The sequence below is a fragment of the Salvia splendens genome, chromosome 9, assembly GCF_004379255.2.
Source record: "Salvia splendens isolate huo1 chromosome 9, SspV2, whole genome shotgun sequence".
Taxonomy (NCBI): domain Eukaryota; kingdom Viridiplantae; phylum Streptophyta; class Magnoliopsida; order Lamiales; family Lamiaceae; genus Salvia; species Salvia splendens.
Window position 1 is genome coordinate 5,209,083 of NC_056040.1, and position 26,788 is coordinate 5,235,870.

Genomic DNA, 26,788 nt, shown 5'->3' on the forward strand with positions numbered 1-26,788 from the left:
TAAATAAATGTAGCTAGCTAGGAGACACGGGGAGTCTGCATGGCGGAGAAGATGGCTTAATATATTCGAATCTTGTGGTAGTGGGTGCGGGCTTTTTTCCAATTTATTTGAGATGAATGGTTCCAATCCTAATGTTGTCGCACGGCTTGTCTTTGCTGCAGATGAATGTTATGACATTCGGTGTGGCGCTGGTGCATGTCACGTTGTTGATCTCCACGTCGTTGATCTGTTTGAGGGATGACTTAACCACTAAGCATAGGTTCCATGGGCAATACTTTTGATGAAAAACGATGGGGTTGCCCGCATTGACCATGGTGACGTTGATGACGTGGAGATCCGAGATGGTGATTGTCCCTGGCTCATACGGCCACGTCTTGATCCTTATCCCGTTATGGGTGTTGGTGAAGGTGCAGCCCTCCACCCTTATCCCATTCACCCTCTTCTCATGCACGTTCTTCCCCAGACTCCCTATGTTGATGTCGTGCCCTGGCCCCATGTCAGGTTCTTGATGAGCACTTTGCTCAACTCATCCCCCATGGAGATGCAATCGTTTCCCGTCCCTATGAAAGAGTCGTGGACCTTGATGTCATGCCCCCAGGCAATGTGTAGGCCGTCCGTGTTGATGTTGTCCCGTGGGGCAGAGACTGTGAAGCGCTGAAGGTGATGTTGAGGTTGGAGATGCAGTTGGTGTGCCAGTTCTTGTTGTCCTTGGTGGTGATGTCATGGATGATTGAGTTGTTGATGAAGTTCAAACTCAGGTTGATGGGGAGGTTCAGACAAGTCTTGTTTTTGTTGCAGTCATTTGCTTTCCAAGCTTGTTCGCCCTTCCTGTCTAGATGGTCAAGGTGTTAGAGTTTGTATACTAGAAATCACCTTTCGAGTGATTGAATACTGTAAAAATTCTTATTTTATTTTCTAAGGAATGAAATAGATTATTTTTTTCATAATGTTGTTATGTTTTACATTTAATGGATGTTTATTGCATGTTTAAATGTATAAGTGACTTAACAAAGTCTAAGTCTTTGTTTTAGTAGATCGGTGTGGGCGTCGTCCACTTTAATGTAACACGGTCAGTTCTGAACAAAGAAAAATAAGAATTTCACAACCCAGATAGGGCTAGACTACCTATCTTGAAAGGTTGCAATGTCAGTCCGCATATTTCTAAGCCTTACTGAAATAAGATGACATTGGTGTGATAGAGCACTGAATTGGATCTAACAACGAGACAAGTCTTTATGCTATCTACTGAAAGACGAGGTTTTGATAATTATTTATTTCTTAATCAATGTACATTAGAACATACGGTATTGATTATGCACTACTTTGACTTACCAAATGGTGCGGGTTTTTCGCTACCCAATAATCTTGGTATATTGGGTAGTGGTTATTAATATCTAGCGGTGCTAGGATTGCTATTATATTGAATAGTGCGTGAGGTGAGTCTCGTTTGATAAAGTCCTCACGAGGAGCTCGAAACAAGGCTTTATTATTCAGAACCTAGCTAGTTGGAGTTTGATTACTCTATGAATAATAAATAAGCGTTTTTTGTTAAGTTCACTCTTGGAATTAATAAGATGTTAACTAATTAAGTCCATAGCAGATACTAATTAATTAATGAATGTTTTTATCTTAAGCACGGGAAATGAACGACAAACGATGAAAACCCGGATTACTTATAATTTTGGATTTTAATGGGTAGTACAATATTATTTCTGTAGTGGCTGCTAATAATATTTCAATATAAGATTGTATTAAATTGTGGGTTCAATTTAATTAGTACAAAGCTAATTGGGGAGGCCATATCCAAAGTCTTTCATAAATCCCTGACTAGGTCCAATATGTGACTTAATATAAATATGAGAATAAATGAGATAGAAAATACAATTATTTTTTCCTCAAAATTTTCGTCCCCCTCCTATTCCTTATAGGGAACGATTTTTCTTTTCCTCCGTGAGATAGTTTTCTATCTTCTTTATTTAAGTTCTAGTATTCTGGTGAGATCAGCCCACACTGATATCAGCATACAGTCCGGGAACCAGTCAGAAGATCCGTGGTCTGGTACTCAAGATCTTCACGTGGAGAAGGCGCGAGCTATCTTCGATTCTTTGGAGAATCATCAAGGTAAAATGGCTAATCCGTAGAAAAGCATGTTTTAGGTTTCAATTACACTTAAAGCACATTTTGATTCGAGTTAAGAGGATGATACATGTGATAATTACGCGAATAGAATTTGTCTAAATAATCTGCTAAATAGATCAGAATTAGTATGTAATTGATTTATGTATGCCCTTCCGCTGCCAACCCCTTCACAGGGAGCCACATAGTTGATGGTTATCCATTGGATTGATTGGGGCCTTGTTTCGCCCTGACATGTGGGCTTGGCTTAGCGTCCAATTTCCATGGTTATCCATTGGATTGATTGGGGCCTTGTTTCGCCCTGACATGTGGGCTTGGCTTAGCGTCCAATTTCCTGCTGGGATCAGGACTTGACTTGCCATTGTTGATACAATTGTACCATTCCATGCTATCATCAACGCCCGTATTTGCGTAGTTTAGATATGATGATAGTCAGTAAAACTATACAAATTGACCAAAGTCTAGTCCAACTACAAATACAATATTAGTAAATCACTATCACATCCATTTAATTAATTACATCACTGATGTCACCGCTAATGAATCAACCTTCAATAGTAACTGCAAAACTACAACTACGAACACCACATGAATTTTCATTTTGTCTCGCTTTTATTACGAGGTTTTGTAATATTTTTACTCTATGGCTCCGTTTGGTACTATGGAATTGGAGGTGTGGAATTGGAATTTGAGCCTTAAATTCCAAATCCAATGTTTGGTACTATAAATTGAATTGCAATTCCAAATCTTTCAATTTCTTAATTTGAATTCCATATCAAAGTAGAAAAATTAGAATTCCAAATAGTAATTTAAATAGCTTCACTATATATCCGCAACACACACTCCACACACTTCACACACTACGCGCACAATGCACACATTTCACTCACTACCCGCACTACACATACTACACGCACTTCATACATTTCACACACACTACACTTCACACACTACATACATACACTAGTTTAGGAATGTCAGTTTAACCTAAATTCGATGGGCTAGCCCGAATAACCCGCTACATTTCTAGGGTTAAGAATGAAAAATTACATCCCAATAAGAAATCAGGTTAATTGGGTCAGCCCGGTTGGGTTCGATTTGCTGGCGGTTTAGCAGGCTAGCCCAATTGGGCTGGCGGGTCGACCCGCTGGGTTACCCTTAGTTAGGGTTTACTATGTTTTTGCGCCGCACCACATCCAATCCAAATCCAATGATTTATTCAAATTTTTAAAAACATAACTGCTAGATCCCATAGTTTTATTTTACGTTGAAAAGTTTGCTTTCCAAATAATAGAAAAAACTATCGCATCTCCTAATTTTCATTTAACAAATTAAAAAAATTGTTAGCCAAATCTATATCTTGATTTATTAATTCAGATTTGCAGGTTCACGACTCTTTTTCCTTTACTACTAGATCGAGTGTTTCATAATTCATTTTCTGTATTGTAGTACATGATTAATTTTTCAATTTATTTTATAGAATTAAGTGTTTACAACTTATAAATAAATGATATTTTTCATCTAATTAATTCGAGATAAATATGATACTAACTAATGTAATGACTTTTACATTACATAATTAAAATGGTATATACTAGTATTACATTTCTTTTTAACTTTTAAAGAGGAAAAAGAACTTGTTTATAAACTATTTCACGAGGAACACCAACAATAGTACTACTATTATTTTTCACAAATCAGGTTAACTATATAATTCCATTTCTTACTAAATGTAATTTTGTTACTTTTATTATACATACCGAGAGAGGAAAATTGAGAGATGATTGAGAATGCTCTCATGGAAATTCACCATAGTACTTTGCAGTTTGCATGCATATAATGAATTAAGAATTTTAAAATTAAGTGCTATGAAATTATCTTGACGCGTTCCTTGACATGTATGGGGCATTTGTAGATGCATAATCCCTGATTTAATTTACACGTGACTATGGCCTATATCAAGTGCAGTATTAATCTACCTAATTTACAATAGTATTTTAATTAAAATTGATAGTAAAAAAATAGAAGACTAATATGTTAATTAGGTAGAATGAAGAGAGTTGACTCATCGTATCAACTCTCTTCTATTGTTATCAAGTTTATTGTCTTTTATTATACTCATATTTTTGTTATTTTTTCTAAAATTCTCCATTTTTATATGCATAGATTTTGGTACTAGGCAAATAAGTTTAAATTTCTTGTAGTGACGTTCAAGTTTTAATTAAGTATCGCGTTCTAACATGTCGTTGTCAGATGCAATTGACTTGCTACAATATATGACACATTTTATTTTACAATAAGATTATGCAGCTTCCGACCAAATTGCAAGTGTCCAAATCATACCATTTTCTACGCAACCTTTTCCCATCATTCCAATATATTTGCATACTGAAATACCAATAAGGAGCATATTATCATTCAAAGATAATGGAAGTGGAAAACACGGAAGATCTTTTTGTTGGTTATTGCGTGTAAACTTCATAAAATGCCACATCACATTAGGAATTGCAATGCATTATAGATTCATTTCTTTAGATCATCCACAATAGCGGCGAGCCCACAGGCTAGCCGATGCCTGGCACTCGTATTGTTGACGCTTTGGAGCGTCGATATATGTGTTTCCGCTTCAGGTACGATGCGGCTGGCAGACCCGGCCACACACCTATTCAAAAGTGCACTGCGGCAATCAGGCAGTTGGCCTACGGAGGCGCGGCAGACATGTGGGACGAGTACCTCCACATCGGTGAGACGACTGCCCTTGAATGTATGAAGTATTTCTGTCAGGGTGTGGTTGAAATATTCCGTGATCGGTACCTTCGAAGCCCTACCCCCGAAGACTGCCATGAGCTGATGCAGATGCACGGGGAAAAGCATGGGTTCCCGAGTATGTTAGGCATCATAGATTGTATGCATTGGGAGTGGAAGAACTGTCCCGCTGCCTGGAAAGGGTTCTACACGACCACTACAAGGGAAAGAATCCCACGATGATCCTCGAGGTCGTAGCTGATTACCGGCTGTGGATTTGGCATGTATATTTTGGGGTAGCGGGGTCGAACAACGACCTCAACGTCCTCAACTCGTCGCCCCTTTTCAACGAGCAGTGCCAGGGCGTCGGTCCGACCATAAGTTTTATCGCCAACGGGACCAGCATGATATGGGCTACTACTTGGCGGATGGGATATACCCGAGGTGGCCCGTCTTTGTGAAGACGATCAGGTGGGCATCAGATGAGAGGAAGGCCTACTTTGCGGAACGGCAAGAGTCGGCGCGCAAGGACGTGGAGCGCGCATTTGGTGTGCTCCAGTCTCGATGGGCGGCAATTAGGGGTCCAACGCGTTTGTGGCTTGTCGACTGCATTGCTGATATAATGTACGCATGTATTATCATGCACAACATGATTGTCGAAGATGAAGGTGTACAACTGACTAGTTGGGCCAACGACGATAATGAAGCCGGTCCAAGCCACGGCGTGGCCGCCCCCAACGTACGAAGTGGGGTACCTCACGATGAAGTCGGCCGCCTCCAAGCACATGCTGACATGCACTAAGTAGAAGCTCTTATTCGACTCCAAAAGGATTTAATTGAAGAGTTGTGGGTGCGGAGGACTGCACGGCGTTAGTTTTTTTTTTAATTATGTAATTTTTTTTAATGTACCTTTTTTTAATTGTTTATTGTGGCTAGCCTATGGCTATGCTATTGCTTGTCCAATTGCTTGTCCTGATGATGTGACAGTAGGAGTTTTTAGTACTGATGATATGGCAGAAGGAGTTTTTAGTGCTGATGATATGGCAGGAGGAGTTTGTGGCTAGGCTATGGCTGGGCTATTTCTATTGTGGATGCTCTTAGAGCATTAGCAGTGGTGCGGATGTCCCGGCGGACATCCCCGTAGACATCCCAAAAACACCTCTTGCCACGTCATACAGACATCCTACTGCGGATGCCACGTCATACGGATATCCCACTACACAGTGACGGACATCCCGACAAACTTCCCACAATAAAAAAAAATTAATGCAATAATCGGAACATCCGCGCGGACGTCCCTAGGAGTCAATGCAATGGCGGACGTCCGCACGGACGTCGCGACGGATATCCGTGGAACTCCGGTGTCTGCAGCGGATGTCCGTATTCGTACCTCCCTTGCACAATGGCGGACTTCCGACATGCCGGTCGGAATTCCACCGGGACAGACGCCATTGCTGATGCTCTTACAATATTTTGTGGAGAGTAAAGAGGTTGTCCAAAGCCACCGGCATTGCATGTGCGCCACGTGGCCCCCTAAACGTGTCCGGCGATTAATTGGTGGGGTGAAGAAAAAGTTTGGGCAGTCTTTCCATCCAATTAGGTTGCCTCTTTAGATTTGGGAAAAGCTTGAACAAACTTTTGCACTGTGCAATAAAATGAATGTGAGTGCGCAATTGCATAAGCCATGAAGCCGACCCTGCCTTTCTTTATTCTACACATGGAGGCTTCGTGTCTTCATAGCAAAGCTTCCCATTTCCTTTTTCTTTTCTTTTTCTTGTTGCTACACGATATTTGTTAATTGCTGACATCCTCTGATTTTTATATATGTAGGCCTCTTTCTCACTGCTGCTGTTGAAACTTCTAAAGTCAGCACAAGGTATTATCTGTCTTTATCTTGAATTCGGACATGGCCTTGTCTTCTGGTTTTTTCACCCCTCAACTCTGTGCATCTTTCAAGGTACGGTTGCATTAAATCTCTTATTAGGGCAGTTTCGGTTTGCAAGATTGTATCTCATGATTAAATATGTAGTGTGTTTTGGTTCAATCCTAGATGGATAATTATGTGATAATTAGTTATGACCAACCCCTCCAACTAAAATAATCATAGATTGTATTTTGATAGTACTATTTTATCTAGCACACCGAACACCACCGTACTGTTCTCAATGTTGTTCATTTTTTTAGTTTTTACATTTCTGCAATAGCTCTGTTTTTGGTATTAGACAAGTGAATGATGAATTGATTTCAACTTGTAGGTAGAGCGGCGGAGAGTGGGGTGGTGCAATAATTTGGTAAGCCAAAGATTTGGTCCATCACTTAGAATTAGAAGCAAGAAGATTAAAATGTTTGGGCAGCCATGGGGAAGTGATGTAAACCAAAAGTGGAGCTTTCTGAGAGGAACAATGATACTCACTCGACCAAATCATGGCACTAATATTCGCTTCAGAAACGCCTCACCGGTGGTGTATGCTTCATGTAATTCTTTGGCTTTTTATTATTCATTCAACATCTGGATCTCTATTTCAAGATATTTCATTTCTGGTTTTTGCAGTGGTGCCATGTTCTCAGATTGCAAGTAATGCTTTTACACTGGGAACAGCAGCTGTTCTTCCATTCTATACCTTGATGGTTGTAGCACCTCAAGCTGAGCTTGTAAGTATTTCTCAGGCAATAAACTTTTCCTAAGTGTGTTGTTAGTCTGAATGATTTGGTTTTGTGCAGACAAAGAAAATAGTGGGAAGCAGCTTACCTTACATGGCTCTTGGGGCATTATATGCGTATCTTCTCTACTTATCTTGGACACCTGATACTATGCGTTTCATGTTCGCTAGTAAATACTTGTTACCCGAGGTACTTCTTCCTTCCTTCATACACCATTACCATACCCAATTAGCCTCAAAATTCATCTTCATTGAGATTTGTGTAAAATTCAGTTGCCAGGCATGGTTAAGATGTTCTCCAGTGAAATGACACTGGCTTCTGCTTGGATACATTTGCTGACTGTAGACCTTTTTGCTGCAAGGTTTATCTCTCTCCTCCCCTCTATCTTACGTGATAATGGTGATTGCTGATTAACATTTTAATTCCAAGCAGGCAAGTTTACGGCGATGGGCTGCAGAACAATATAGAGACGCGGCATTCTGTGTTGATGTGCCTCCTATTTTGTCCGGTTGGAATCCTCGCGCACGCCATCACTAAAGCCCTAACCTCAGGAACAAATGAAACGAAGACCGATGAAGACGATACCATTTCTACTGATTTAATCAAATGATCCACACATCCTACATTCCCAACTCTTACTATATTGTACAGTTGATTTTTTTCTACCACTAGTGTTTAGCAACATAGCAGCTTAGTGTAGTCTACTTTATTACAACCGAAATCATGGAGGAATATACAAGACTTCTTCATGAAGCTCGACGCCAAACTGCCTCCACACAGCCTCCTTAGCCAAGTCAATGAGTCGAAGCATGTCGCCACTAGTTGCACCACCGCGGTTGATGAAGAAATTGGCGTGCTTCTCGGAGATCACAGCACCTCCGACTCTGCATCCTTTCAACCCGGCCCTCTCAATCAGCTGCGCTGCACACAAATCCGTCCCCTCTGGATTGCGAAACACCGAGCCAGCACTCGTCTCCTCCAATGGCTGGCTGCATCTCCTCCTATAATGTAGTAGTAATAGTATAATTTAGTATTGTAGCAATACAAGCAAATATATACCAAATGTCTACCTTTCCATGTATTCTTGCTGGTTTTTCTTTTCTGATTCAGAGACCTTCAGTGTGAAAGTGACAGCAGTTATAGCAGCCAATTCCTTCATGTCTTGAAACGAAGACCATCGATATCCAAAACCGAGCTCGCTTCTTTTAAAAATCACGCACTCTCCTTCCCTCGTCATAATCTCAACACTTTCCACAGCATCAGCCGTTTCCTTCAATATAAACATATCATCGAAAAATCAGAAAATGTGCAAGCAATATATAAGCACAATCCATACTCTATTAGTAGTACGAGTCCTAAAATTGGCAATATCATACTAATATGGAGTTTATAAGTACAATCACTATTCCATTAGTATGACGCCTAAAACTGATTTTATTATACGCTAATGTGGAGTTTGAGTGTGAATCACCGAAACCTCTAACCTGTCCATTTGCTCCGGCATTCATGTAAGTGGCGCCGCCAACTGTCCCCGGAATGGCTGCGGCAAATTCAAGGCCCGAAAAGCCCTCATTTGCAGTCTGGAGGCCGAGGCGATTGAAGGGGTAGCCGCTTCCAGCTCTGTACAAACCAGGCTCATTCCTCTCTAAAAAAACAATGCTATTTCGGATAACGCATCCATCGAATCCGAGGTCATCAAACAGGCAGTTGGAGCCTTTACCGATCACAATGTATCTCATCGACTGCTCATTACAGTGCCTAAGAGATGAAGCAAGCTGGTGGTGATCGGAGACTTGAACAAAGTATTTGCAGGGTCCCCCAATTCTCCACGTGCTCAGATCGCTCAATAGCTTTTCTCCCTGCGCTCTGCTTCCATTTAGGCTGCAATCAATATTAAGCAGCGCGGACAACATATCGGGAAATTACGCCCTCCAGTTTCAGATCCTCTGGCGTTTGTTGCTTGATTCCGACGGCGGCGGCGGGATCTGTCTCTCAGATTTCTATCTTCCGTCCCGATCCTCCGGCTTCAAATTTATCACTCCATGTTTTGAGCCCCTTCAATTTCCGTTATACTACATTTTACACCCCTTAGTACTCCCTCCGTCCCCTCATAGTTGAGGCGAGACTTTTCGACACAGAGTTTAAGAAATGAATATTGAATGTAAATTAAATAAAAAGATAAAAAAAAAAGTAAGAAAGAGAAAAAGGTAGAGAGAATAAAGTAAGAGAAAAATGTAAGAAAGAGAAAAAAGTTACTATAGTGAACTACCTCAAAAGTTCCTAGCTTTTCCGTTTGTGACACTGCAGGTCCCTAAAAAAAATATCGTCAGACGACCCTAACCTTAAACATAATCACATATCTTGTTAACTAAAATGCACTTAAGCCCTAAAAGGGCATTCTGGTCTTCTCAGTAAGAATGCTGACAGTGGCAGCCTGCATGCTGCACAACATCTACTGTTGACACATGTTCCTGAATAATTGCGACATAATTATTATTTTTGATGGATTAAATTTATAAAACTTCTAAACTTCTAAAACGACTAAATTTAAATTAATTCAATTATTATTTCTTCAAAGAAATAAAAAAGAAATACATCATTTTAAAACTAAGTACTCCTATTTTAAATATAAATTCATCGATGAACCTTAAATACAAATTATTAGTACACAATATTCTTTCATCATAGTATATCGAAAAAAATGAAAAGATGTTAGACACAATATTCAATTAAATGATTATTTATCCAAATCCAATATTTATGATACAGACGAAACAAATGGTTATTTCTCCAAATCCATTTAAACATAAAAGGTACTCCATTTGTCCCATGTTACTCGCACTTTTCATTTTAGGCTGTAAATTTGAAATTGATTTTTTAGTGTAATTAAATTAGAATTTTAAGTGTAATGAGACATCACTTAATAAAGGAGCTCTTAACTTAAACTAACATATTAATTAAATACATTAATTCTAACTTAAACTAGAAATAGTGTAAATAGTTTGTGACGTGCTGAAATAGAACAGTGCAAGTAACATGGGATGGAGGGAGTAGAAAAAAGTCAGTAGGGGCGGCTATAGTGGATATTGGGTCTGGCACCGGCCAAGCCCCCGCTGGAGTGGCGGCTTGGCCTGTGCTAGGTCCGTCCCTGCTTTGGAGATTCATCGTATTCATACATGCACGCCTTTATGCCTTTTCATATTTTGTTGAATAGACTAAATATCTTTTAATTACTACTATTCCAGTTTATGAAGAAGAGAAATGAATTTAAGAAAAAACCCTTGAAATATAGCAAGGGAAATATCAAATATGATTTGACAAAAAGTATGTGTAAGGTCTGCAAATCAGTGTAGGTGTGCGCAGAGTAGGTCTGCAGATTGCAGGTACTTAGATGGAAATGTCCTTCAAGGCATTTGGGTATTTTGGTCCGAAAATTGGCTACAAAAACAAGATATGTGATCATGTTTAAGGTGAGGGTCGTCTGGCGATATTTTTTTTTGTTAAGGGTATGCAGTGTCACAAACGAAAAAGTTAGGGACTTTTCATGTGGCTCACTCATGTGAAAAATGCCTCAACTATGAGGGAACTTTCCGAAACAGAAAAATGACTAAACTATGAGGGGACATAGGGAGTAATACTCTCTTCATCCCTTAGAATTTATCACCTTTTGACTCGACATGGATTTTAAAAAATGTTATAGAAAGTGAGTTGAAAAAGTTAGTGACAGTTCTACTTTTATATATATTAGTTTTGTAATAAAATGTGAATGATAATGAGTTAGTGGAATATGAGGTCCACCGTCAAAAATATTACTCCCAAGAATAAATATAACATAAATTTGAAGGCCGGAGGATAAATCTGGGAGACAAATCCGGCGCCGTCAAAATCAAACAACAAACGGAATCTCTATCTGAAACTGGAAGGTGTAATTTCCCAATATGTTGTCGGCAGTACTTAATATTGATTGCCTCTATGTCACAAAGTCAAACAATTTCTTAAAACCTGAACCGGTCAAATATGAGACATTTAATGGAGACCGGATGGAGTATATAAAAGTAGGACTCATATTTCATTAACTTTTTCAACCCACTTTCTATTATACTCCCTCCGTCCCACAATAAGAGTCATGTTTTGTCATTTCGGTCCGTCTCAAAAAAAGAGTCATATTTCACTTTTACCATAAATGGTATGTAGGCCCTACATTCCACCAGCTTTTTTCACTCACATTTTATAATAAAATTAATATATATAAATGAGACTCATATTCCACTAACTTATTCAATCTAATTTTCTTTACATTTTTTAAAACCCGTATTATAACTAAATAGAACTCCTATTGCGGGACGGAGGGAATATTTCTTAAAATCTGTGTCCGGTCAAAGTGTGACAAAATTTATGGAATAGAGGGAATATAGTTTTTATGGGACTAAATAATTATTTTTATTAAAATCACTTATGTAAAAGAAAATAAACAAAAGTACTAGTTAAAAAAATGAAAGTTCACAAAACCATACAAGAAAATACTCAAATAACGTGATACGAAGGGAGTAGTTTTTAAAAGCACTAATGTAAAACAAAATAAACAAAATTATAGTTAAAAAAAAGGGAACTGCCTTAAAAGTCACCAACTTTGCCCGAATTCCGGTTTTTCCCACGAGCCATAAAATTGACGTATAAAGTCACGAACTTTGCATTTAGGCAGGTATTTCCCAACCCGACCCGACCCTGTGTTTTCCGACAACTCAAAATCCTATGTGGCATGCCTGAATATTGACGTGTCCGGCATTGTAAAATCGGAAAACGACGTCCTTTCTAACACCTAAAACGACGTCGTTTTACGAAGCTGGACTTCCTCTCCAACTGCTCCGAATATCCAGTCTCCGGCGACTTCTGCCCCTTCGTCGGCAACCATGGCCTCGGCCAGAAAACGCACAACTCCTCCCGCAGCTGGTACCGCACCGACCCCCTCATGCTCGAGCTCATCTTCCACCGCCGCATGCTCGAGTACCCCTGCCTCACCCCCGACCCCTCCCTCGCTTCCGCCATCTACCTCCCTTACTACGCCGGCCTCGACGCCCTCCACTACCTCTACGGCCCCGACCAGAACACCAGCTTCCTCCACGGCCTCGATCTCTTCCGCTTCCTCACCCGCACCCACCGCCCCGAGATCTGGAACCGCCGACAAGGCCACGACCCCTTCCTCATTCCATCCCCAAAATCTCGGATTCCTCAAATCCTGGATCCAGCGCGTGAGATGCACGCGCCGCTCGGGATCTTTGCGAATCCGAACATCCGCCGCAGCATCCGGCTGGAGTGCGACAATGTGACCTCCCTTAGGCCGATGCTTCGGGCGAGCTTCCCTGCAACTAAGCGTATCTCCCAAATTGACCCGACCCGATGTTTTCCTGCAACTAAGCATCCTATGTGTTCCTGCTCTTTTTCTTAGAGTCGTCGATGAATTGAAGGTGTTGGATGATACCTTTTCAGCTTTTCTTCTCTGTCATATTCCTCACCGTGGGAGTATTTGAGATTGTGAAAAGAAATTTGTTGTGTGAGTAAGAGCGGCTCCCAATCAATTGGAAATTAAAGGCTGATTGACTAATTTAATTTTGGAAGAAAATTTGCAGATCATCGCATGAATAGAGGAAGATTTGATTCTGGCCATAGCCGTGGTGGCGGAGGGTGGAGGTGGTGTGTGATTTAGTGGAGTTTCTTTTTAATTTTGTTTTTTAAAGTTTTTTTTAATGTTTTTTTATGTTGCACAGTCAATAATTGTTGTCCATGTCACAGCCACGAGACGCCACATCAACAAAATACGACACGTCAGCTCGCTCTTTCGCCGAAAAACCCATCATGGGAAATCGGCGACTAAATGCAAAGTTCGTGACTTTATACGCTAATTTTATGGCTCGTGGGAAAAACCGGAATTCGGACAAAGTTGGTGACTTTTAAGGCAGTTATCCCTACAAAAAATATGAAAGTTCACAAAATGCACTAACTAATATAACCATATTTGAATCCCATCACAAGGATATAAGCCTAATGGGGAAACCAACTACACTAGACACTTATAGTACATGTAGTATAAATATACTATAATAGTCGTATATAGTTGAATCTCAAATTATTAAGTGTATCCTCATGCTTCCATGTAAGTCCGCCACTAGCAGATAGACATGCAAACGTTATATGGTATAAATATCTAGATATAATGTATAGAATTCTCTAGAAATAGGTATTAAAATATCTAGAATTTTAAGAGATAAAATCTAGATGTATAAGTGAAATTAGAAAATATTAAAACATGATCAACACCAAGTTTGAAAAAGGACGAAATCGAACTCAACGATACAAGCCTACAACTTAAAAATCAGAAACATAAATCATACATTTATTTAAGTTGCTTTCATATATTTACAATAAAAATAATGAGAACAGACGAGAACACCGTAAACTGTATTATACTGAGTAGATTGAGTATCTTTTTGATCGAACCGGACAATAACCCTAGCTACGGCATCGGAGACACTTGATGATATGCACGGGGATTAAGTGTGGAATGTGGTGGGCGGAAAAATGACGGTTTTAAAGATGGTTAATATGAAAGCCCTAGCATTGATGGCTGAGATGTAGAGGTTGAACTAGTGAACATATCTTGCCGTTAAATTTACCAATCCGATTACATGGCTATGTGGTTTCGGGTTTTAGAAGACAAAGAGATACCCAATGTCTTGGGCTCAAATTGCATTTGGGCTTGATTTAGGACATTTTATCATCAACTTCAAACAGAAAAATTCAATCAAATCCAAACTAACTGATACTGGATATCGAAATAAAAAAATTAAAATTAGTTTAATAAATAAATTCATGAAAATTATCTATATAAGTAATTATAGTATCAAATTAGCTGAATTTTGTTGTATTAATTTAACCTAATAAATAGGTAAACTAATTATAGACCTCTAACAAAAATAACACTAATAAAATTGAAATTTTGAGACACCAATTATATTCAAATATCCAATAATAATACTTAGTATTTCTTCCGTCCCTGAAAATATGTCACTTATTTCTATTTTCGTTTGTCCCTGAAAATTTGTCACCTTCACTTTTCCCAATTTTACAAAAATCAGTGATGTTAAACCCACAAACTAAATAGTCCATACTGAAGAGAAGCGATCCAATCTAGTCTTTTTCAGTTTTTACTCTTAAACCAATGATATAATGCCATAATTTGAGCCCAAGCCCAAACACAATTTGAGCCCCAACCCACCTATCGAGTTTTCTTTGTCCATACTAGGGTTAACCATCTTTTAAAACCCTCATTTTTTTTCGCGACACATTCCACCTTTAATCCCTGCGTATATCGTGTCTCCGGCGCCGTAGCTCGATCGAAAAGGTACTCTTCTTGTCTACGTTCTTTTTATTTTTGTCGTAAATTTCTGAAAGACAAGCCTTAAATTAATCGTATGATTTATGTTTGTGATGTTTGAGCTCTGATTGTTTAGGCTAGTTTTGTTAAGTTCGATTTCGTCCTCTTTCATGAACGAACTTGGTGTTAATCATGTTTTAATCTTTTCTAATTGCACTTCTGTATTTGTGCTTTTCAATATTTCCCCACGAAGACATTTGGAATAGATATGTGGTCATTATCAATATCTAGCATGATTTGTTTTTGCGGCTATCATGTCACATCAAAATTAACTAATTCCAACCACAGTTTGCTCTAATTAACCAAAAATTTCTTCAATTCATCTTGTGAAAGCGCAAAGATGTATACTGCTTCGCAAAAGATTCACAAGGACTGGGATGCTGAGCCCACTGAGTTTGAGGAGAGTGTAGCTCAGGTAATTCATGATTAATGCTTTTGAGCATTGTGGTTATGTTTGCATTGCGCTTTATCGCGATTTATTTATTTTTTAATTGTCTATGTAGGCTTTGTTTGATTTGGAGAACACCAGTGGAGACATTAAGAGTGACTTGAAAGACCTTTACATCAACTCTGCCTTGTAGGTTTCAAATTGTGTGGATTTACGTCTGCTTCCTTCGATCATTATATACTAATTTTTATAATGGACCTTAGGCAAGTTGATGTTTCTGGGGGCAAGAAGGCTATTGTGATCCATGTTCCCTACCGGCTGAGGAAAGCTTTCCGCAAAATTCATTCCAGGCTGGTTAGAGAACTTGAGAAGAAATTCAGTGGAAAGGTAACACTGATCTGGTTTTGTAAAATAACTTGTATTTTTGTTAAATTATTATGGTTCTATTTGTAATTTTACATGTTCTTGTGGTCAAGTGGACTAGCACTGGAATATTTGCTGGCTTTAGTGTTGAATTTAAATCTATTAGTATATGATTTCTTATTGATTATCATTGAAAATGCAGGAAGTTATTGTCATTGCTACTAGAAGGATTGTGCGTCCACCTAAGAAGGGTTCAGCTGTTCAAAGGCCTCGTTCCCGTACTCTCACATCTGTTCATGAAGCTGTGCTTGAGGATGTTGTTTATCCAGCTGAGATTGTTGGCAAACGCATCAGATATAGACTTGATGGATCAAAGATCATGAAGGTAGGTGATTGCGTCATTTATCCTAACTTTGTAATCTACAACCAGGGCCATAACTGATACTTTAAATCTCGCTGCTGTATTTGTATGCAGGTGTTCTTGGATCCTAAGGCAAGGAATGACACAGAGAACAAGCTTGAGACTTTCTCGGGAGTCTACAGGAAGCTATCCGGGAAAGACGTTGTCTTTGAATATCCAACTACTGAAGCCTGAAAATCTTGCAATCTAGTTGTGTTTTCCATTGCAAGAAATATACTAGTATGGGGGTATTCAAAGTTTTGATGAAAGAGAATTGGGCTGCTGTTTATTAGCTAAATTTGTTAAACCTATGTTGTCTTTATTAAAGCTTCCCTTTTTTGGATATTCTGTTATTTGCATCAAGTAAAAACAGCAGTTTCAGTGAGTCTTGCGGACGAACTAAGAGTAGTAAATTTCATTCTATTGTTTTTGCACTCGTAAATTGATTGAAATTCTGATAAAGTAAGCACAAAAGTTATTATCTCTGATAAACTCAGGCGTCTCCTGTTGAATCTCTCTCTAAATTTTTTCAAAGTTATCTCATATTTTGTCAAATTACAAACAATATTAGAGTGGTGCTTATCTTGGAAGGACTGTCCAAACCCCTCTCTGGACACTTCCAAATTCTTACTATGGAGTAGTACTAACGTACCCGACTTTCATGTTTTTCTAATAATTTCACATTTACAAGTATCGGTTCATATACATGGTACATTATAAGTATTACAAGACGGCAGGCAGCAAAACATGAACACAGGAAAAAGGGGGAAAGAAGCACACACATTTGCTACTTAAAAACCTGCTGCGAACCCCTGCTTTACACAAAATCAAGCCTGAGTAGTTCTCAGTTCTCACACTGATCTGTGCGTTTGCAGGCGTAAACAGCACGTCTCCTTCACCAACCATCTCTTCCAGAAATGCCTGCCGCATGGTTCCTTTTCCTTTCACAACCACAAAAACAAAAGGACCAGGAATGGCAGGAAAGACAGTTGACGCTCCTTGAGGAAGAATACACTGATCTACCTCACAAATTCATCGAAAGGTGGGAGATACTTTAATGTATAAGGATTTGAAGGAACTCTACGAAGAATTTCTGGAAAACCCTGCACCGAAAAATTGATTTGATGAGCAAAAGGAAACTATACCATGATGGTGAACGGAACAATAAATTAGGGATGACTATACCATGATGGTGAACGGAACAATAAATTAGGGATGACTATACCATGATGGTGAACGGAACAATAAATTAGGGATGACTATACCATGATGGTGAACGGAACAATAAAAAATAATCTGCAAGGGTACAGACTGTTTTTCACCCCACGAAGTAACAAAACAAGATGTCAAATCTAATATACTATGTGTGTGTTGGCATAGTGGTACAGTGGTTAAGGCTAACCTATCTTAATGAACAACTAATCTGCTCTCACCTGTTTGTACGTGAGTATGGAACATAGAGTTTGAACATCGGGGGGGTAAGACCAGTTCGTACAACATTGTCTGATGTTGCCATGCACTAAACACATTCACCACGTAGATATGCATGAGGTTCATTTGCACCCAAATATATGGCTTCACCAACTTTAAGTTTCACATAATTAAACAAGAAAGATGCAATGACACCAACTTCCCCTGGATATTGCTTTCCAAGCTGCAAAATTAGTTCCTCCTTCTCAGTCAATCCCCTCACCATGCAATAGTGGTTTTAGAAAAGAGACAGATGAAATCGGTGAACAGGCAACTGGAATCATCTTAGACTGAACTACCACAATAAAGCAAATGCAAACACAAGTCAGAAACAATATGGATCCAGATCTAAATACCTTCCTCTTTATGTTCAGTCGGTTTATCAACTTGGAGACTGCATCAGATATGATGGCCTTGCTAGCCGACATAAGTTTAGTAAATAGAGATCGCAGAACATCTTTTCGTTTCTTTTCCCCGTCCTCTTTGCTTAAGCATAATACTTGATTTGCCGATGCAGTGCCAACCACTTCAGTGATCTCAGGTACATTTTGGAGAACACTTTTAATTTCCTAAAAGCCAGAGAAAAATATCAAATAGATATGTGTAAAAATATCAAGAAATACTAAAGTCTAACTGCATTATGTTTTGTGTGGGGATGAGTGCTCTCTGCAGAAGATGAGTTAGAAAATAGTTTAATCTCACTTTGGGCCACTAAGACCTGTTACTATATTGTACAGTTAATTTTTTTCTACTACTAGTATTTAGCAACATAGCAGCTTAGTGTAGTCTACTTTATTACAACAGAACCATGGAGGAATATACCAGACTTCTTCATGAAGCTCGACGCCAAACTGCCTCCACACAGCCTCCTTAGCGAAGTCCATGAGTCTAAGCATGTCGCCACTAGTTGCACCACCGCGGTTGATGAAAAAATTGGCGTGCTTCTCGGAGATCACATCACCTCCGACTCTGCATCCTTTCAACCCGGCCCTCTCAATCAGCTGCGCTGCAGACAAATCCGTCCTCTCTGGATTGCAAAACACCGAGCCAGCACTCGTCTCCTCCAATGGCTGGCTACATCTCCTCTATAATGTAGCAGTATTAGTTTAGTGTTGTAGAAATACAAGCAAATGTATACCAAATGTCTACCTTTCCAAGTATATTTGCTGGTTTTTCTTGGCTGATTCAGAGACCTTCAGTTTGAAAGTGACAGCAGTTATAGCAGCCAATTCCTTCATGTCTCGAAACGAAGACCATCGGTATACAAAACCGAGCTCGCTTCTGTTTAAAGTCATGTACTCTCCATCCCTCGTCATAATCTCAACACTTTCCACAGCATCGGCCGTTTCCTTCAACATAAACATATCATCGAAGAATCAAAAAATGTGCAAGCAATATATACGCACAATCCCTACTCTATTAGTAGTACAAGGCCAATAACTGACAATATCATACTGATATGGAGTTTATAAGTACAATTTCTACTCCGTTAAACTGGAAGTATCATACTAATGTGGAGCTTGGGTGTCTCTAACCTGTCCATTTGCTCCGGCATTCATGTAAGTGGCGCCGCCAACTGTCCCCGCGGCAAGTTCAAGGCCCGAAAAGCCCTCATTTGCAGTCTGGAGGGCGGGGCGATTGAAGGGGTAGCCGCTTCCAGCTCTATAGAGACAAGGCTCATTCCTCTCTAAAAACACAATGCTAATCCGAGGTCATCAAACAGGCAGTTGGTTTGGAGCCTTCACCGATCACAATGTATCTCATCGACTGCTCATTGCAGTGGCTAACAGCTGGTGGTGATCGGAGACTTGAACCAAGTATTTGCAATTGCAGGGGCATCCTCCAATTCTCCACGTGCTCAGAAGCTTTTCTCCTCGGATCAGATGCGGCGCTCTGCTTCCATTTAGGCTGCAATCAATATTAAGTAGCGCCGGCAACATATCAGGAAATTACGCCTTCCAGTTTCACATAGAGATTCCGTTTGTTGTTTGATTCCGACGGCGCCGGATCTGTCTCCCAGATTTATCCTCCGGCCTTCAAATTTTTGTTATATTATTTTTGGGAACCCAATTTTACAAAAATCAGTGATGTGGTCGGTAAATTAAATTTAAAATTTGATAGTAAGTTAAACTAAGTCCATAGAAGCGATCCAATTAGGAGTAAGTTATAATTTTTCTACTGCAAAAACCCAATTAGGAGTATGTTATAATTTTTCTACTGCAAAAACGAGACATATTCGGTATTTGTTAGTAAGGTTAATTGGGACTAAATTCACCAATTATTACTGAATTCTAAATTCTATTTGTTCTAAAAAAACTAATGTATTGCGATTTTTTTTCATATGTATTTATTAGTCTTGTTTCAGTTTTTACTCTAAAGTCAATGATATAATGCCATAATTTGAGCCCAAACACAATTGAGCCCAATACATATTAGGTAAATCTGGAACCGCATTCCCATTGATTAATCTGACGGTCAATTTCAATCTGTACATCTCAACCGTCAATTCTAGGGCTAACAATCTTTAAAACATTCATTTTTCCGCCCATCACATTCCACACTTAATCCCTGCGCGTATCAACTGGGTGTCTCCGGCTTAGGTTATCATCCGGCTCGATCGAAAAGGTACTCAAATCTATACGTTGTTCTTGTTTGTGTTCTCTTTATTTTTGTTGTCAATTTCTGAAAGACAAGCATCTTAAATTAATCGTATGATTTTGATTGAGCTCTGATTGTTAATTAATCGTATGATTTTGATTGAGCTCTGATTGTTTAGTCTAGTTTTGTTAAGTTCGATTTCGTCCTCTTTCTTGTACGAACTTGGTGTTGATCATGTTTTAACCTTTTCTAATTGTTGTGATGGCGGTGTGCTTTTTAATATTTCCCTACGAAGGCATTTGGAATATTTAGCATGATTTGTACTTTCGGCTATCAAGTCACACCAAAATTAACTAATTCCAACCATAGTTTGCTCTAATTAACCAAAAATTTCTTCAATTCATGTTGTGAAGGCGCAAAGATGTATACTGCTTCGCAAAAGATTCACAAGGACAGGAATGCTGAGCCCACTGAGTTTGAGGAGAGTGTAGCTCAGGTAATTCTTGATTAATGCGTTTGAGCATTGTGGTTATGTTTTAATGGATAGGTTTGCATTGTGCTTTATCGTGATTTAATTTTTTTTAATTGTCTATGTAGGCTTTGTTTGATTTGGAGAACACCAATGGAGACATTAAGAGTGACTTGAAGGACCTTTACATCAACTCTGCCTTGTAGGTTTCAAATTTTGTGGATTTATGTCTGCTTCCTTCAATCATTCTACTAATTTTTCTATTATGGACTTTAGGCAAGTTGATGTTTCTGGTGGCAAGAAGGCTATTGTGATCCATGTTCCCTACCGGTTGAGGAAAGCTTTCCGCAAAATTCATTCCAGGCTGGTTAGAGAACTTGAGAAGAAATTCAGTGGAAAGGTAACACTGATCTTTTTTTTTGTAAAAAGTTCTTTATGTTTGGATGCATTCAATGCCTTTTATATTTCTTTAATTTATCATGGCCCTCTTTGTAATTTTACATCTTCTTATTGAATTTAAATCTATTAGTATTTGATTTCTTATTGATTATCATTGAAAATGCAGGAAGTTGTTGTCATTGCCACTAGAAGGATTGTGCGTCCACCTAAGAAGGGTTCAGCTGTTCAAAGGCCTCGTTCCCGTACTCTCACATCTGTTCATGAAGCTGTGCTTGAGGATGTTGTTTATCCAGCTGAGATTGTTGGCAAGCGCATCAGATACAGACTTGATGGATCAAAGATCATGAAGGTAGGTGATTGCGTCATTTATCCTAACTTTGTAATCTACAACCGGGGCCATAACTGATGCTATAATCTCGCTGCTGTATGCGTTTGCAGGTTTTCTTGGATCCCAAGGCAAGGAATGACACAGAGAACAAACTCGAGACTTTCTCAGGAGTCTACAGGAAGCTATCCGGGAAAGATGTTGTCTTTGAATATCCAACGACTGAAGCCTGAAAATCTTGCAGTCTAGTTGTGTTGTCAACTATTTTTCATTGCAAGAAATTTAACTAGTATGGGGGTATTTGAAGTTTTGATGAAAGAGAATTGGGCTGCTGTTTTTTTACCAAAATTGTTAAACCTATGTTGTCTTTATTAAAGTTTCCCCTTTTTGGATCTTCTGTTATTTGCATTAAGTAAAAACAGTTGTTTCGGTTAGTCGTTACTGATGAAGTATGAGTAGTAACAGTGTTTGATGGTTTTTATTTTCAAATTATCTTCTACATGTGAAAATCTTCATTATGTACCATATTGAAAGAGAAAGATCATTATGGAGCATTGTTTTTGCACTCGTAGATTGATTGAATTCTGATATAGTCTAAGCACGAAAGTTATTAAATTAATCTCTGACAAGCTCAGACGCCCTTGTTGAATCTATCTGTACATTCTTTAAAATTCTAACAGTTTTTGTCAAATTACAAACAATATAAGAATGATGATGCTTATCTTTTAAAGACTGTCCGAACCTCTGTGCTTATAGCATGGCACTACCAAAATTGTTACTATGGAATAGTACAGACTTTTATGTTTTTCTAATAATTTCACACAAACTTATACCGAGAAGATGGATTATGCATTTCATTGATAATGATTTATTAGCGTGTACAAGTATCGGTGCATATGCATGGTACATTATAAGTATTACAAGACGGCAGGCAGCAAAACATGGACACCGGATAAAGGGGGAAAGAATCACACACATTTGCTACTTAAAAACCTGCTGCTAACCCCTGCTCTATACAAAATCAAGCCTGAAGTAGTTCTCACACTGATCTGTGCGTTTGCAGGCGTAAACAGCACATCTCCTTCACCAACCATCTCTTCCAAAAATGCCTGCCGCATGGTTCCTTTACCTTTCACAACCACAAAAATAGACGGACCAGGAATGGCAGGAAAGACAGTCGACGCTCCTTGAGGAAGAATACACTGATCTACCTCAAATTCATCGAAAGGTGGGAGATACTTTAATGTATAAGGATTTGACGGAACTCCACGAAGAATTTCTGGAAAACCCTGCACCGAAAAACTGATTTGATGAACAAAAGGAAAACTAAATTGCATAGGCTGCTATAAATTAAGGATAACTATACCATGATGGTGAACGGAACGATAAAAAATAACCTACAAGGGTAAAGACTGTTTTTCTCCCCATGAAGTAACAAAACAAGATGTCAAATCTAATATACTATGTGTGTGTGTTGGATTAGTGGCACAGTGGGTAATGCTAACCCTAAAAGAACAACTAATCTGCTCTCACCTGTTTGTACGTGAGTATGGAGCATAGAGTTTGAACATCGAGTTTCTTTGGGGTAAGACCAGCTCGTACAACATTGTCTGATGTTGCCATGCACTCAACACATTCACCATATAGATATGCATGAGGTTCATTTGCACCCAAATATAGGGCTTCACCAATTTTAAGTTTCACATAATTAAACAAGAAAGATGCAATGACACCAACATCCCCTGGATATTGCTTTTCAAGCCGCAAAACTAGTTCCTCCTTCTCAGTCAGCCCCCTTACCTATCAGAAACAGTAACTCGTCATTCGTCAGTAAATATAATTTTAAGAATAGAAGCGCGCGCATCTATGATAGGCAATCAAAACTACACTCACTTGCAAATGCAAAACCCATCATGTTAGTATTATTTAATTGGTAACACCTTCTCGCTTAACCATTATTCATATTCTTCTGTTTCATAATTCCTGATGAATGTTCATATATACACTACAGCAATAGTGATTTTAGAAAAGAGAGATGAAATCGGTGAACAGGCAACTGGAATCATCTTTGACTGAACAATAAACCACATTAAAGCAAATGCAAACACAAGTCAGAAACAATATGGATCCAGGTCCAAATACCTTCCTCTTTATGTTCAGTCGGTTTATCAACTTGAAGACTGCATCAGATATGACGGCCTTGCTAGCCGACATAAGTTTAGTAAATAGAGATCGCAGGACATCTTTTCGTTTCTTTTCCCCGTCCTCTTTGCTTATGCGTAATACTTGATTTGCCGATGCAGTGCCAACCACTTCAGTGATCTCAGGTACATTTTGGAGAATATTTTTAATTTCCTAAAAGCGAGAGAAAAATATCAAATAAATATGTGTAAAAATATCAAGAAATACTCAAGTCTAACTGCATTATGTTTTATGTGGGGATGAGTGCTCTCTGCAGAAGATGAGTTAGAAAATAGTTTAATCTCACTTTGGGCCACTAAGACCTGTTACTATTTTCTAAGCTGAACATGGAACTCCACCCGGTTGTTTTAAGGTATAAGCCTCCCCAACCTAACCCCTGTTGACATACTTTTATTTTTCTTTCTGCAACTGTATTTGAAAAAACCATTCTGAGGCAACTCGCAAAGCAAATTGAGGAGCAAAATCGAATCAACACAACAAGGTTAAAATCAAGTTTGTAGTAGGCCTGATGAATTCAGGGGAATGAGGGAGAGAGAGAGAGAGAGAGACCAGGGATATGAATAGTGCTTGGAGATTAAAAAAGGTGAGACAATTTGGTTAGAATCAGTCATTTTCATTAACTGACATCTTCTTACACAAGTTTTTGGGTTTCATTAGTCTCCTCAAGGTGAGATTATTTAGCTGCAAGCCTTGGATGCAATCATCACCATAAAAATGATGATTGAATAGAGAAATATCTGGGTTTCAAAATGAAATTCACTCCTAAAGTTGAAGGTTCAGATTCATTCTTCGACATCAGTGAAATCCTGTGGGTGGGTAACTGGGTATTCAGCTTTGCTGCGGGATTCTTTGGTTATACATAAAGTGGTAAATAACAGGTGTGTGGTAGGTGAAAAAAAGAAGTTTTTGTCTGTAGCTGTTTTCCTACCATCATCAGGGGAAAGGTCTTTTTGCTCAAAAACAACACAATTTTTTAAATATATTTGTGCACGTGGATGCATACATACAGACTCACAGAGTTACAGGGGGATTCACACCTCCAAGGAACAGATTATGCATCAGGATTCAGGATACTCATGGTTCCTGGGTGTGAACCATGAAGCCATCCACAGAACAAAACATATGTACTCAGCCATTATATGATTTCCACCCATGGGAAACCTTAAATAGATCAGTGCACCTTAATGCCTCAACTTTATTTGACAATGCACTGACAGCTTCCAAGCACATGGTAGTCACATGCACAGATATTAAACCAAATTTTGACAAATAACAAAAACCATCCCCATTCATCCAGCAGATATATATCTTTACCAAATTACCAGATAATTCCAAAGTTTACCAGCCTATCTACATCCCAGACCAATTAAGTAAGAAGAAGTCACTGAATATGAAGTGTTTGCAGGTTTCTTAAAAAAACTATGAAGGGGCAAATCAATATTCCAGATCCAAACAAGAAGTCCATAACCAATAAAGAAAAATGCAACATGGAAATCATGATACCTCGAGACCAACGAAACCACAGAGAGCCTCGAACTCAGTGAGCGCCAAGGCCATCTCAGGCTTGTGATTGTCATCCTTATACACTTGCGGCTGTTGCTTATGTAGGATTGCAGCCAAACTCTTATCTGGATGAGCTTGTATAGACAGAGCCTTTGAAACTGAAAGTACCTAAAAGCAACATTCATTATATTAAAGATGGAAACGCTTGCTTTCTAACAGAATCAACGAATTTAACACAAATGAATTAGACAAGTCACAATTTTTTTCTAATACACAGATCTTGATGTCATCAGCAAGTGAGTGGATTTCCGTTTCGGAGGATAAGGACTAAAAAAACAGTTAAAAAAGCACACAAATATGAAAGACTACCTTGAAGAGAAAGGGGAGATTGGGACCCCATTTTTGGAAGACCTTATCCCCAAGCACGACAGGGTTCTGCTCAATCCAATCCTTCAAACTCACTAAATTGAAGCGATCCCGCTTGAAGCCGCTCTCCATCTCCACACCAGCACTCCGAATTTGGCAGTTGGGCACAACGGTTGAGGGGGCCGAGTCGTGGGTCCCCATCCAGAATTCAGCGAAGGGCTCATCACCGTCGATTTCCTCCCCCCTATTACTAGCGTATAGCCGCGCGACACCCGATTCCTCCCCGACCTTGCCCCATTCGTACCTCTTGACGGAGCATCTGAGCCTGACAATTCCCGGAAATTCGGCACCCATGGCAATGCGATGCCTAGGTTTAGGTTTAGTGAGAGAGAGAAAAAGGAATGTGGCGAGGGTGCGGGAAAAGCAGGAGAAGAAGGGGGAATGAGAGTACGCCCATGGAGGAAATGGGGCAGAGGATTGGGGCTTTTTGAAGGCGACGGTGAGAGGGAAATTAAATTGGGTTTATCATTGTAATTTTACTCTTACTTTTTTCTGCGAGGAAAAAAGTGTGTAAAAATGAGAAATTAGGGCGGAGAGCGGCCAACGGCGGAGGGAGACGATGGCGGGGGCGTCGGTGGGGATCGTTTATGGCAGTTGGAGTGAAACTGGTTTTCACAGCTTTTGGGTCCACCTATTTCCTTAAAATAAAAATAAAAATAAAAATAAAAATAAAAATAAAAATATTAAATATCGGTATTTTAAAATAGATTGAATACATGATTTTTCATTTCCTCACTTAAATGATACCTGATCTTTATTTTTTATCAATTTTTTTACTTATTAATTACATTTTTAGTACCTGATAAAAATTTCACCTCAAGATGTCCTCTAAACAAATGCATTTTTCCATTTATATCATGTAGGATATTTTGGGTATAAACAAAACTAGTACCAAAAATGATATTATAATATTTTCTTTCATTCTCCTCACTCTTTATACTATTATTATTAATCAATATTAATATTATTATTTTAATATTATAAATTAATAATTTATTTATTTTTTAATATCATTCAAATATACTTAACTATAGTTATAATTATATTTAATTATTATAATAATATGATTGTTATAATATAAAAACTAGTAGTAATTATTAAATAATTATAGTATAATTATTTAAATTGAGAATCATATAATATTATATAATAATAACAATTATTATTATTATTATTATTATTATTTATATTAAATTAATAATCAATATAGTCTTAATAAAAAATTAAAATTGTGAACTGTATTCTTTATGATATATAAAGAGTTGAATATT

At 38.6% G+C, this 26,788-nt stretch overlaps 7 protein-coding genes and 1 pseudogene across 10 annotated transcripts; 3 read left to right on the forward strand and 5 right to left on the reverse strand.

Moving 5' to 3' along the window:
- Positions 1–103: 103 nt before the first annotated feature.
- Positions 104–496, reverse strand: LOC121748176 (polygalacturonase-like). Its single transcript, XM_042142402.1, has one exon. It carries the CDS (start codon positions 494–496, stop codon positions 104–106), a length of 393 nt encoding a protein of 130 aa, XP_041998336.1.
- Positions 497–6,554: 6,058 nt separating this feature from the next.
- Positions 6,555–8,623, forward strand: LOC121747432 (protein ABA DEFICIENT 4, chloroplastic-like). 3 transcript variants are annotated; one of them, XM_042141467.1, is made up of 7 exons: positions 6,555–6,838; positions 7,137–7,172; positions 7,236–7,356; positions 7,433–7,533; positions 7,603–7,731; positions 7,815–7,903; positions 7,975–8,623. In XM_042141467.1, exons 1-7 carry the CDS (start codon positions 6,788–6,790, stop codon positions 8,150–8,152), a joined length of 705 nt encoding a protein of 234 aa, XP_041997401.1. In that variant the 5' UTR covers positions 6,555–6,787; the 3' UTR covers positions 8,153–8,623. The 3 variants fall into 3 exon arrangements, with proteins under 3 accessions (XP_041997401.1, XP_041997400.1, XP_041997402.1); XM_042141466.1 differs by having other exon boundaries at positions 6,557–6,838; positions 7,137–7,356; XM_042141468.1 differs by having other exon boundaries at positions 6,558–6,757; positions 7,137–7,356.
- Positions 8,116–9,572, reverse strand: LOC121747433 (UDP-N-acetylenolpyruvoylglucosamine reductase-like). Its single transcript, XM_042141469.1, has 2 exons — positions 9,027–9,572; positions 8,116–8,812 (listed from the first exon to the last, which is right to left on the reverse strand). Exons 1-2 carry the CDS (start codon positions 9,453–9,455, stop codon positions 8,609–8,611), a joined length of 633 nt encoding a protein of 210 aa, XP_041997403.1. The 5' UTR covers positions 9,456–9,572; the 3' UTR covers positions 8,116–8,608.
- A 5,227-nt stretch (positions 9,573–14,799) lies between these two features.
- Positions 14,800–16,510, forward strand: LOC121746409 (40S ribosomal protein S7-like). Of its 2 annotated transcripts, XM_042140231.1 has the most exons (6): positions 14,800–14,941; positions 15,308–15,389; positions 15,478–15,551; positions 15,626–15,749; positions 15,928–16,110; positions 16,201–16,510. In XM_042140231.1, the coding sequence occupies exons 2-6, from the start codon at positions 15,315–15,317 to the stop codon at positions 16,318–16,320; spliced, it is 576 nt and encodes a 191-aa protein (XP_041996165.1). In that variant the 5' UTR covers positions 14,800–14,941; positions 15,308–15,314; the 3' UTR covers positions 16,321–16,510. The 2 variants fall into 2 exon arrangements, with proteins under 2 accessions (XP_041996165.1, XP_041996166.1); XM_042140232.1 differs by lacking the exon at positions 14,800–14,941 and having other exon boundaries at positions 15,287–15,389.
- A 211-nt stretch (positions 16,511–16,721) lies between these two features.
- Positions 16,722–19,663, reverse strand: LOC121747894 (annotated as a pseudogene).
- LOC121748177 (UDP-N-acetylenolpyruvoylglucosamine reductase-like) lies at positions 17,876–19,434 on the reverse strand. The gene is made up of 6 exons (XM_042142403.1): positions 19,341–19,434; positions 19,131–19,282; positions 18,789–18,944; positions 18,423–18,680; positions 17,952–18,164; positions 17,876–17,890 (listed from the first exon to the last, which is right to left on the reverse strand). Exons 1-6 carry the CDS (start codon positions 19,432–19,434, stop codon positions 17,876–17,878), a joined length of 888 nt encoding a protein of 295 aa, XP_041998337.1.
- A 402-nt stretch (positions 19,664–20,065) lies between the features above and the next one.
- LOC121747896 (40S ribosomal protein S7-like) lies at positions 20,066–21,820 on the forward strand. Its single transcript, XM_042142041.1, has 6 exons — positions 20,066–20,220; positions 20,607–20,689; positions 20,791–20,864; positions 20,939–21,062; positions 21,228–21,410; positions 21,500–21,820. The coding sequence occupies exons 2-6, from the start codon at positions 20,615–20,617 to the stop codon at positions 21,617–21,619; spliced, it is 576 nt and encodes a 191-aa protein (XP_041997975.1). The 5' UTR covers positions 20,066–20,220; positions 20,607–20,614; the 3' UTR covers positions 21,620–21,820.
- Positions 21,821–22,216: 396 nt separating this feature from the next.
- LOC121747893 (mannose-6-phosphate isomerase 2-like) lies at positions 22,217–26,123 on the reverse strand. Its single transcript, XM_042142040.1, has 5 exons — positions 25,461–26,123; positions 25,092–25,259; positions 23,529–23,741; positions 22,920–23,186; positions 22,217–22,675 (listed from the first exon to the last, which is right to left on the reverse strand). Exons 1-5 carry the CDS (start codon positions 25,809–25,811, stop codon positions 22,355–22,357), a joined length of 1,320 nt encoding a protein of 439 aa, XP_041997974.1. The 5' UTR covers positions 25,812–26,123; the 3' UTR covers positions 22,217–22,354.
- Between the last annotated feature and the right edge of the window lie 665 nt (positions 26,124–26,788).

Bases quoted from the DNA above. Each gene is read 5' to 3' on its own strand.
- LOC121748176 (XM_042142402.1), bottom strand. From the start codon at position 496: ATGGGGCCAGGGCACGACATCAACATAGGGAGTCTGGGGAAGAACGTG.
- LOC121747432 (XM_042141466.1), top strand. From the start codon at position 6,788: ATGGCCTTGTCTTCTGGTTTTTTCACCCCTCAACTCTGTGCATCTTTC. The intron at 7,534-7,602 runs GTAAGTATTTCT...GGTTTTGTGCAG, and splicing joins TAGCACCTCAAGCTGAGCTT to ACAAAGAAAATAGTGGGAAG. The intron at 7,904-7,974 runs GTTTATCTCTCT...AATTCCAAGCAG, and splicing joins GTAGACCTTTTTGCTGCAAG to GCAAGTTTACGGCGATGGGC.
- LOC121747433 (XM_042141469.1), bottom strand. From the start codon at position 9,455: ATGTTGTCCGCGCTGCTTAATATTGATTGCAGCCTAAATGGAAGCAGA. The intron at 8,813-9,026 runs GTTAGAGGTTTC...TTTATATTGAAG, and splicing joins ATGCCGGAGCAAATGGACAG to GAAACGGCTGATGCTGTGGA.
- LOC121746409 (XM_042140231.1), top strand. From the start codon at position 15,315: ATGTATACTGCTTCGCAAAAGATTCACAAGGACTGGGATGCTGAGCCC. The intron at 15,390-15,477 runs GTAATTCATGAT...TTGTCTATGTAG, and splicing joins TTGAGGAGAGTGTAGCTCAG to GCTTTGTTTGATTTGGAGAA. The intron at 15,750-15,927 runs GTAACACTGATC...TTGAAAATGCAG, and splicing joins AGAAGAAATTCAGTGGAAAG to GAAGTTATTGTCATTGCTAC.
- LOC121748177 (XM_042142403.1), bottom strand. From the start codon at position 19,434: ATGCCCCTGCAATTGCAAATACTTGGTTCAAGTCTCCGATCACCACCA. The intron at 18,945-19,130 runs GTTAGAGACACC...TTTATGTTGAAG, and splicing joins ATGCCGGAGCAAATGGACAG to GAAACGGCCGATGCTGTGGA. The intron at 18,681-18,788 runs GTCTCTGAATCA...GCTACATTATAG, and splicing joins CTGTCACTTTCAAACTGAAG to AGGAGATGTAGCCAGCCATT.
- LOC121747896 (XM_042142041.1), top strand. From the start codon at position 20,615: ATGTATACTGCTTCGCAAAAGATTCACAAGGACAGGAATGCTGAGCCC. The intron at 21,063-21,227 runs GTAACACTGATC...TTGAAAATGCAG, and splicing joins AGAAGAAATTCAGTGGAAAG to GAAGTTGTTGTCATTGCCAC. The intron at 21,411-21,499 runs GTAGGTGATTGC...ATGCGTTTGCAG, and splicing joins ATGGATCAAAGATCATGAAG to GTTTTCTTGGATCCCAAGGC.
- LOC121747893 (XM_042142040.1), bottom strand. From the start codon at position 25,811: ATGGGTGCCGAATTTCCGGGAATTGTCAGGCTCAGATGCTCCGTCAAG. The intron at 23,187-23,528 runs GTATTTGGACCT...TGTTTCTGATAG, and splicing joins GACTGAACATAAAGAGGAAG to GTAAGGGGGCTGACTGAGAA. The intron at 22,676-22,919 runs GTGAGAGCAGAT...TTTTCGGTGCAG, and splicing joins CCATACTCACGTACAAACAG to GGTTTTCCAGAAATTCTTCG.